Source organism: Cricetulus griseus, chromosome 5 (genome assembly GCF_003668045.3).
Source record: "Cricetulus griseus strain 17A/GY chromosome 5, alternate assembly CriGri-PICRH-1.0, whole genome shotgun sequence".
Lineage (NCBI taxonomy): Eukaryota > Metazoa > Chordata > Mammalia > Rodentia > Cricetidae > Cricetulus > Cricetulus griseus.
The window spans coordinates 191,795,906-191,806,657 of NC_048598.1; the positions used below are offsets into that span (position 1 = coordinate 191,795,906).

At 46.5% G+C, this 10,752-nt stretch overlaps 1 protein-coding gene across 1 annotated transcript in view; it reads left to right on the plus strand.

Annotated features, from left to right (window-relative positions):
• Window positions 1–9,513, plus strand: part of Rapgef5 (Rap guanine nucleotide exchange factor 5) — a 222,048-nt gene extending 212,535 nt beyond the window's left edge. The window contains 3 exon segments of the mRNA XM_035445921.1: window positions 1,343–1,407; window positions 5,980–6,034; window positions 9,395–9,513. Of these exon segments, the coding sequence (XP_035301812.1) occupies window positions 1,343–1,407; window positions 5,980–6,034; window positions 9,395–9,513 (239 nt within the window).
• The last annotated feature ends 1,239 nt before the right edge of the window (window positions 9,514–10,752 follow it).

Consider the following 10,752-nt stretch of genomic DNA (forward strand, 5'->3'; position numbering starts at 1 on the left):
ACACTCATACTCACACACACACACACACACACACACACACACACACACACACACACTCGCACTCCTGAGTAGAGCGGCTGTCCCACCTGTTACCTTCAGCAAATCCTGAGAGCCTAAGGGGAGAGATGAAGTCAAGTAGGAAGACGTTCGGGAAAGGGTGTGGGAAGTAACTTAAGTTGGCAGGGCACCTGGTGTGGACTCTCAGTGGAAGTGAGAGACGTAAGCTTCTCATAGTCTTGATGGCCATGTCTGAAGGATCCTGCCCTCCCTACCACTGACTCCTGGCTCTGCCACAGTGGCAGAAGCCTGACTTTGCTGTGGCTGTCTCTTGGGTCCTAGTTTCTCTGGATGCTTCTTTCCTACAGTCCCCTTAGAAAGCCTTTGTGAGGACTAAATGAGCCATGTAAAACCTGAAACTGTGCCCGATAATACATTGTTACTGGCCATCACCATCCTTAGGAGCGTTGGTTGGGGACAGGGGGACCAGGCCTGATAATATTGTCCCTGGCCATAGCTGTCCTCAGGAGCATGGGGTGGGGACAGGGGGCCACCAGCAGCTAAAAGGAGCCTGTGATCTGAAGCTCTGTGTGAAAGAGCTCCTAGGCTCTTTCATGGAGGCCCAGTGAGTACAGAATGTATTTCCTGTACACAAAAGGTAAAACCTGACCCTGCGAATTACTCTTTTTGCAATCTTGGGTTGTAGGAGTGAAACCATGAAAGACAGTAAGACATTATGTAATTAATTGTGAATGGTTCTATAAACGGCAGTTCTGTTTTTAGAAATCGGCAAATGATAAAAAGCTCATGTCACCACAGCAAGCCATACTGTATGCAAGGGACAACTCAGGGAGAGTTGTGTCATGGTGTGTGCTGCCTTCTGGTGGCCATGGGAGTGCAAGTTCCCAGTGTTGTAGTCAGTTTCCATAGCACCTGTCTCAACAGCTTGTACTGAATCTGTGTTCCTATTTTTTGGAACTGTTGTTGATGACAGCAGGGGTATTTACATGTCCTTTAACTTGAATAATTTGTACTGCAATCCTTATCTGTGGGGATGCTAAGGTTCCATTGTGCACTGTCTTGTCTAATTTTGTATGCCTGAAATTCTCACAGCCCCAGATGCTAGTGTAATATGAAAACTAGTTCAGGAAGGCCATGCAACCCTCTACACTTTTATACCAGATGCCATACAGGTTTGGTTTCAAGTCACCTTTTCAAACATGTGGCATGGCTCCAAAATGTTTAAGAAAAAAAAATCCTAGACTGCATTGTTGCTGAACAATTTTGTTGCTGAGCAATCTCTTCCTAATAGTATATTTTACCTTTTTTTTTTTTTTACTTGCAGATGTAACATTTATTCATGAAGGAAATAAAACATTCCTGGATAATCTCGTCAATTTTGAAAAGCTGGTATGTAAACTTCATGGCTTCTCCTTTTTCTCTCTCTTTCTGTGTGTGTGTAAAGGAAATGCACCCTGATTTTCCCTGCTTCAGGCTGCAAGCGGTCTCAGTACCCTTCTCTGCCGCACAGAGCGGACCTCAGGGTCTCTGCCACCTATGGCACAGTGTCATCACTAGGCTGGCAAGACCTGGAGAATCTGCCTTTTATTCTGTTAAACAGCGTCTCATCAGCTCAGCACCAGTGACTGGGTGAACATTATGGAGCCAGGCATAAAGGCATGAAGGTGCTGTCAGGAGCTCTTCCCACGGGGTTGCTGCACAAGCATCTCTTGATGCCCAATATAAACCACTTTGAGACAGTGAGCAAGGAAGTCCTCCCAGAGAGATGTGTCTGTCTCCCAGTACCCCAAGCTTAGATATGCACCTGAGATTTGTAAGTTCTACAAGTGAGGGTAAAGGCCTCCTCCTTGTTGTCCTCTGCTGTAAGACCTCCCTACTGATGGGTACAGGGACCTGGTCAAGCCTCTTGTGTGCATTTCTGGAAAATCACAGGGTTATCCTCATTGGGCCCCTTGGCCCTTCTGCCCTTGTGCCAAGAAGCTATCTACAGATCTGAGTGGGTGCCCCATAACATTGCCCCACACAGACAGCCTAGCGACCAGAGGAAGGCATTTTTCTAACAGATGACCTTTAGTGTCAAGTGTCATCGACAAAATGATACATCATGGTCAAAGGTGGTCCCAGCACTCCTCCCTAGGATCCTGACCTTTGAGTGACCTTTTCAGTGAGGACAGTGAACTTGCATGAACTCTTTAGGAACCATCCCAGCTCCCCATGAGACGTGGAGTCAGGCTTCAGAGAAGGTCATTTGAGGCCCCAGACCAGACCCTGTATGAACTGGTTAAAGAGCGTTCAGACTGAAGTCTCCAAATGGTGTCTGGTGTCTGAGCCTGCCTTCTTATCACTCTGTTATAGTGACGAGGCCCCCAGGACACACAAGGGCTGAGGCACACAGGAAGAGTGAAGCTAGCTCCCACCCAACACCCCAAAGCTGAACGGCCAGACTCTCTCAAAGACCAGACATCCCCCCGCCTCGCTCTGTAGTAGCCCTTAGCAACTCTGAAGATGGCGGCTCCATGACTAGTTAGTTGAGATGCAGATATGTTTTGTTTCAAGTCTCCTCTCTCTCTCTCTGTCCTGCATATTTTAGAATCAGAGCTCGGTTGTTTTACATGCTATAGTGAAGCCTTACATGATCAGCAGTGGGAATGTATAGGGATTTTCACTTGTTTTATGTTGTTCTGTGGTTTCCCAGAGGACCCCAGTGCTCCCATTAGCAACCAAAGTCTCAGTCGCTAGAATTGTCAGCCTAAGCAAGTTCATCTCCAATGTTCAGTATTTATAAACGATCGCTGGGATATGAAGCTATCAGTCATAGTCTCCTGTCCCACGTGTCAGTTTCAAATCACCAGAAGAGCCCTGTAGGGCATGTGTGAAGATATCGGATGTAACATGTCACCAGCCTTTGTGGGGATGGAGGAAAGCAAGCCACTGTACTCCTTAGAAACCGTTGCCTCTTACAAACAGACCAGGAGTTGACCTTTCCCTTAAAGCGAAGAATAGTTGGCTACATTCCTTATGTTGTTTCTCCTCAGATAATGTCACAGCAATGACAGAACAGTTCCATACAGGCTCAGATGGAAAGAGCCATGGGGTGCTTCGGGCCACTCTTTCCACCCTCCCCTTCTCATCATTGGCTGTGGTCTTTTTCTTTTCCCTCTGCCTATTCAGTAGAGCCCAACAGTAGGGCCTAATGCAAGGTATAAATACTGACTTCACTATGTCTCTGAGAAAGTTTAAGACAATAACATGGAAGCTGGGCTGAGTCTATAATCCCAGCACTTGGGAAATTGTAAGAAGGTTGTCACAGGTTCAAGACCAGTCTGAGCTACATAGTGAGTTCCAGGCCAGCCCAGGCTACAGTACAAGATACTCACCTCAAACAAGCAAACAAAACACAGAAGGTCCTTGGCCACCAGAGAGCTACTGGCACATCATTCCTTGAATGTGTGTCTGGTGTGTGTGTGTGTGTGTGTGTGTGTGTGTCAGTTCCATGCTCTATCACTTGCCACCCTACTCCCCGTTCCCCATGGTGCTGAGGGATACAGGCACTTGCACAACCACGACAAGCTCTTTATGTGGGTTCTGGAGAGTTGGATTCAAGGCCTCATGTGTACACTGCAAATGTGCTTGCCCAGTGAGGAGCCAATCTCCCAGGCCTTAGTGTATCGTTTCTAAAGAGAGGAAACTACAGTAATGGTGGCCTGGTCCTCAAACCACTTTAGAAGAGCAAGACTTCAAACTCAGCATGCTTTGAGCTGACCCTCCTGTGTGGAAAAAAACAAATGAGATCAGAATTTTCTTTCTTTCTTTCTTTTTTTTTTTCAGAAAGACAAAAATCAATTTCATTATCATACTCAAGCCAGTGTTCCGGTCAGGAGCTGGAGCATCTTCTTAGAGACAGTATTCTTAGAGAATGTCTCTTAGCAGAGGACGAGGTTTCACTAAAGCTAAAAACAGGATCATCTTTCACAGTGATGAACCAATGGGACCTAAGTGAATTAGCTCACGAGCAGCCAGTTCCTCACGGTGGATGTTAACTTGAGCCAGTCAGCAGATAACTCTGAGTGTTATCTTTATCTGGCTGACACAGGCCAGCACATTAAATCAGACCACATGCAGATCCAGAGGTAATAAGAAACCCCCCCATTGTTCCCTGGGCTAAGTTCCTGGCTGCCTCAGCAACTCTAAATGTTTCTTCCCCCTCAAACTATGAGGTGTTGAAGGAGTGTAAGAGGATTCTATCCTTTTCTTTTCACCCCCTGATATTACAAGCATTAGCTTTGATTGTTTCTACCTCTCGTTCGGTCAGAAAACCCAGAGATGGGAACTCAGATCCCAGTGCTGTACACAGCACGGAGCCTTAACATCAGCCCCAGCCTTTTCAGGAGCTGCACGAATGGCATGGGGTAGGAATTGCTGTGATGCCACAGACTGAGAAAACAGAAAATCTGCCCTGGGAATTGGGGTAGAATTTGGGGGAGGAAATGTAACAATACATTCACACACACAGACATGAGTCAGGTCTCATTTCCTCTTCAAGTGCCATCTGACTGCCCCACTGAATTCTCCACCATGGAGGAGCATTGAATGAGCCAAACAGTAGCCAGGGTTAATTTAATCATACTGTCAGATTCAAATAGCATTTCTGTCATTCCGTTGGATTTTAAGTGAGAAGGTTTAGCATTAGCATTATTCTCTTAGCAATAATTCACTGTCTGTCATCTATGGACGTTCCTGTGTCTGGCCTGTGCAGGCAGGCTGTGAAGATGGTGCTTGGAGGACCAGATAGTAAATGGTGTTGATCATTGAATAATGGGATATTTGGATTTTGATTTAAAATGAAGTAAGGAGTTCCTGGCATTCTCCTGAGAATAGGACCTACTGGGACAACTGTGTTAGAATATTCTGGAAGCTGTATAAAAGGAACTGTCCATAGTGGAGGTTAGTTCTTCCAAAACACTGTTTGCCACCATTATGGAAAAGTAAACAGAGTGGAGTGGGCTAAAAGATTATTGCAGGGACACGGGTATGGGATGAAGGGATCTTGTCCAAGCCTGGTGGTGTAGGTCTGTAACCCCAGCTACTCAGGAGGCTGAGACAGGAAGATTGGGAGTTCTAGGCCAGCCTGGGCAAATAAGTGAGACACTCTGCACTGTGGTAGCTCAGTGGTAGAACACTTACCTAATATGCGCAAGGCCTAAGCATACTTTCCTCCCCCCAAAAGCTGTATATTTTGGATACTTGTAGCCTGGATATCGGTGAGGAACTAAAGGAAAGAAATTAGAATACTAAAGACAGTAAGGAGTATGTTAGAAACAAAATGACCTTTGTAAAAATGCTGATGTAGACACTCTTCTACATGAGTATTTCACTTCCTACTGTTGTTTGAGCCCTTGAATCCACAAAGATTTCTGCCTTTGCTCAGGACATGCGTGTGAGCCCAGAGATGTGGCTCCATTCATTAGTAGAGTTGCCAGCGAAGCAATCAAGAGTCCCTGGGTTTGATCCCCGGCTCTGTAACTGGGGCAGCGGCACACATGCGAGCCTGAGTCCTGAATACACGAAGTCTTCTGGTGGTGCCTGATTCGGAGGAAGATAAAAGTCCCAGCAGTGACAATAACACAGAGTTGGTGTCTGGTGTGCTCCTCAGAAGGGAGGTCTCAAAAAGACTTCGTGCAGAGAGATGGCAACCCCTCACCTTCGAGGAAGACACTAGCAAATGTGGACAGGAAATTGGGGGCATAAAGATGGCATGTTCTCCTGCGGTTGGGGATACCACCACTATTTGGGAGCCGTTGTTTTTGCTGACAGGAACTGGATATTCTTGAATAATCCAAGCTTGCTATAAGCAAGGAAAATCATATCCCTTTACACCCAAAGGATTAGGCTCCTGTCTCTCCCTGAAGGCACGACTGCTTCAGTAAGTGACCTGTCCTTTGCTGTCTGTCTGTCTTTCAGCACATGATTGCAGACACTGTGCGAACCCTGAGACACTGCAGAACTAACCAGTTTGGTGAGTAGTTCAAGTTGGGGTGGAATGCATACTGACTTCTCAGTGGTAATGACTGGCACTTAAGAAATAGTTACTGACCCTATTTAAAGGGATGGTGACTTGTACGTATCACTGTGCATGCTTTATTTATACTCTAGACATTTATTGTGTCCCCTCACTGAGTGTTGGGGACGGAGAGTAAGACAAGATGTGGCACATCGTTGCCCCCTTGTGCAAGCATGTTTGCACTGTCCGGATTGCCTTCAGATGGACAGAAGTTCACCCACCCAACCCCCTTTCTGCGTTTGCTTGCCTAGCCCCTCAGATTCACTGATGAGTTTAGCAGTATGACCCTGCCTCTAGTCTCCTTTCAAGGGGACCTTCCTAAAATAGATGTGTAGTTTATTAGGGTGCCTGAAGTGGCCTTCCACTGTTTTTCTTCTCTTCAACCCAAACTTCCTATCAGCTGAAAAAAAATTTTTTTTTTCCTGAGCACTTTTGTAGACTCCCTCTGAGACTACATATGCAGGGATATTTTTTTCCATTTTGAATCTCATGCATATCTAGCCTGTGTTTAAATAGTGTTAGCATTTTTCAGGAATGGAGGAAATTGCCTTTACTAAGTAGCAGGAGCTTCAGAATCCTGCCCGTCCTAGTGAACAGGCATCCTTAGCCCTATAGGTGCAGAATCCACAGCCAAGGCTCAAGGAAGCTAACTCATACAGTCCTGACTTCCAGTGCTTGCCCTGTGGTGATTCTACAGATATAAATAGTAATTTTGAGAGGGAGGGAGGGAGAGGGAGGGAGGGAGGGAGGGAGGAGGAGGGAGGGAGGGAGGGAGGGAGGGAGGGAGGGAGGGAGAGACAGAGAGCTGGGTGATGGTGGTACTCTCCTTTAATCCCAGAACTTGGGACTCAGGGGCAGGCAGATCTCTGTGAGTTCGAGACCAGCCTGGTCTACAAAGTGAGTTCCAGGACAGCCAGGGCAGTTAAACAGAGAAACTCTGAGGGGAGAGAGAGAGAGAGAGGGAGGAAGAGAGAGAGAGAGAGAGAGAGGGAGAGATGCTTTTGGAAGTTAAGAATGCTTGCTACTCCTGCAGAGGACCATGGTTTGGTTCCAGCACCCACATGTAACTCACAACCATCTGTAACCCCACGTCAAGGGGATCTGACACCTCTACTGATGTCTGAGGACTCCTGCACGCAGATGGTACACATACATACACTCAAGCATGCAACAAAATAAATACAGTTCAATGATTATAAATCAAGGATGAACAACCTGGTGGAAGTAGACCTTAAGTAATACATCTTCATTGCAATTTGTTTCAGAAATACTGCATTTTATACTGCACATATAGAGAACCAGAGCCCCCACCCCCACTCCCACCACCAAAAGCTATTTGCTATGCATGCTTCAGATGCTTTTTCTAGAGTGTGTTGCTCGTGGCTCTCGATAGTATCCCCCAGCAAATCCAACTAGGAACTGAAACTCCTCCTGTATGTGTCACAAAGTGGGAAATCAAAGGAGAATCATGAAATACAGGACCTAATTCTCTAAATATTCACTTCAGTTAATACCACTTGGTAGGCACTTTACATGTAAGTTTTCATCAAGCCCACAAGCCCAATGCAGTTATAATAGAAAGAGTGACACTGTTGCCCCAAAGGGCCCTTCAGACGCCCAGCATGGTGTTACCCATGAGTGCATTCATATGTCTTCCATTCGCCTTTGCTTCTAAAGTGATCACCAAATATTCAGCTAATTCTAAAACTGGTTTACATGTGTTCTCAGTATGCACAAAGGGTCATGCCAGCTTGGTGTGAACCCCCTGCTCACCAGAGGACTTTGCATATCCCAAATTAAAGGAGAAACTTAGCTGTTGGATGTGTGTTCTTAAAATTAGGCTGTGACTGAATCACCTGACCTCCTTTTAACAATTTCTTTCTATGGGGCCTCACTAGCTAGTGTCAGTATGTGGGACAAAGCAAGAAAACATCACTCTAAACAGTTATAAACTACCGGAGCGTCACTCAAGTGTTGGCGTCACTGTTAGGACAGTTCACCATGACGTCTTTTTGAATGGTTATTATTGACAAACTTTATCTGTACAGCCAGCCAGCCAGCCAACCAACGCATACCTCTAACTAAAAGTGATTTCCCAATGTCTCCCAGAAAGACATTCTAGAATTATAGCTTACTGGTCACAGTGACGATGCTGAACTTCCAGTGTTTATATGCTGAGGCCAGGAAGCTCAAGCGTTAGAAGCTGCCTGGGATGGCTCTTACATTATCTTCTTACTAAATGTATTCTTCATAGAAAAGGGAGACACTGTTTTCCCAGAAGTGCAGCTGTAATTGTTCCTTTTCTGGGCCTGCTTCCTCGGAGACTCACCGTGGCCCTGACGGTCGGTTCTCCTCTTCTCTATGTGGGTTTTGTTGTTGTTGTTTCTTTTTTCCTGTGGTATTGGGCTTGCCCCATTGACCAGGCATTTCATCTCAGGATTGTGGTGCGCATTGTCCCCGAGTGCGTGCTCATAGTCACAGCTCACTGAGGTCTCTCATGTGGGCCTTGTTATTCTTTCACCTCTTTGGATTGCCTTATCCCCCTGGGTACACTTTCACGCCTGTGTATATTTTGTGAACCCACTTTTTGCTGTACCCACTCCTGAGGTTTTTTTTTTATTGTTTTTTTTTTTTTGTGTGTGTGTGTGTTTTTGGTTTTGGTTTTTCGAGACAGGGTTTCTCTGTATTGCTCTGGAGGCTGTCCTGGAACTAGCTCTTGTAGACCAGGCTGGTCTTGAACTCACAGAGATCTGCCTGCCTCTGCCTCTGCCTCTGCCTCCGGAGTGCTGGGATTAAAGGCGTGTGCCACCACTGCCCGGCACTGAGGTTTTATTCTGTGGTATCTATTCTACTTTGTTTTTTTTTCCTCTCCCAAAAATAAGGACAACAAAGAAGTGTACAGAAAGCTAAAATAGAAAGAAGAAGGCATGAATAAATAATTTAGTAAGCTTCTGTGTGCAGACTCTGAGTCCTGACCACAGACTGATGCTTGAGAACCTGTACCACTTTCAGGAGGCAGAGGCAGAGGCAGGCAGATCTCTGTGAGTTCAAGGTCAGCCTGGTCTGCAGAGCGAGTGCCAGTACCAAACAGAGAAACCCTGTCAAGGGTGACAGTGTGCCGTCTAAATAGTGTGTTAGGTGTGGATGCCTTGCCAGTCAGCCTTCCTAACTGAAGTTGTTCGTCTCTTGCAACAAGGACGATGCTTCTAGCACTAACCTACTCTAAACCCTTGTGTGGGCTTTACTGCATTTAAAAGTAACAACGCCACACTGTTCCCATGACATTGATGGTTCATTTTCCCCTCTAAAAACTAGGAAGTGACATGTCTCCCAAGGAGCAGCAAGAGCTGAAGTCCTATGTCAACCACCTGTACGTCATCGACAGCCAGCAGGCCCTGTTTGAGCTCTCTCACAGGCTGGAGCCCCGGGCCTGAGCTGTGCCAATCTGCCCTGCACCCTCAGCAGCACTTAGAGCGAAAGGAAGGTGTCCGTTCAGCATGTCGCTTCCTGTGAGGAAAAGAGGTTGCTGAGTTTTATCAGCATGAGACAAGTACGGGAAAGCCAGCCCAAAGCAAGTTCGGGAAGTGATGTCAGCCACCAGAGGCGGGGCAGTGCCCCTCCCCTGCCCACCCCTGCTGTCAGTGAGAAGATGGGGGGAGCCAGAACATCCTTGGAACAGGGTCTTTCTTGTGACGGTGATTTCAGTCCAGTATAAGTCTCAGCTTATGGTGTGGCCGCATTAAGAGAAAACATGCCTGGATATACAGCAGCCAGTTTTTTGTTTTGTTTTGTTTCTTTTCAGTAAGACTGTTATGTATAGTAGGAAGGACGGCCACTCTGCCTGCATCACCTTGCTGCCTATGGGCCATAAAGAGACTGAGAATACCTGAAGACAGCGAGAGCATCTCCAGATGGCCCAGGAGGGGAGAGAGGCCTCTGCAGCTAGAAACTGGATATCACCCTGGCAGGCCATGTCCTGCTGTGCAAATAAGAAATGCCTCCCACACACTCCTTTGCATCCACAATCACTTCTCAATGTAGGCACAGATGAAACTAGTTTCTATACCACTGATGTACTCCTGTAGGCGAGGCAGACTGAGTTTCTCATCCAATAAGAAACATGGCAGCATTGTTCAATTTCTGGGAACTGACTTTACATATATTTTTGATATTGTTGTTGTTGAGAGCAACATGATTTTCAGAAAACCACGAGGCCAAGGTTGTGGGTGCTTGGTGTCCACTTACTGGGAGTCACAGAATTGTGCCTCATGCAGACTTGGTGTTTGGCGTAACTCCACCAGGTTCCCTGCTCACAGGATGCAGAGTGTCTGTCCTCCAGTGGGGGAGGGCGAGTGAAGCTGAGATATATGATGTATTTGACCTGTCTATTTCCAGTCATGAGTATGGGTATGTTCCTCACCCCTGAGGGGCGGGCTGGCTGGCTAGTAAGTGTCTACGCAGACTGGCTTTCAGCTCTCTTCAGCACTTCATGCAATCTCATGACTGAGGTCTACGGTTTGCCACCTTGCCTCCCGACTCCTTGACAGCCACGCTGTTTCCAGGTCTTGGGACTGCAGTGGGCCTGAGAGACTGCTAGAAGGAACCAGATGGGGAAAAAAAAATTTGGTAGAGCTTTCAAAGAGATTGTATCTGATCCAGTGTGTAAATTTTCA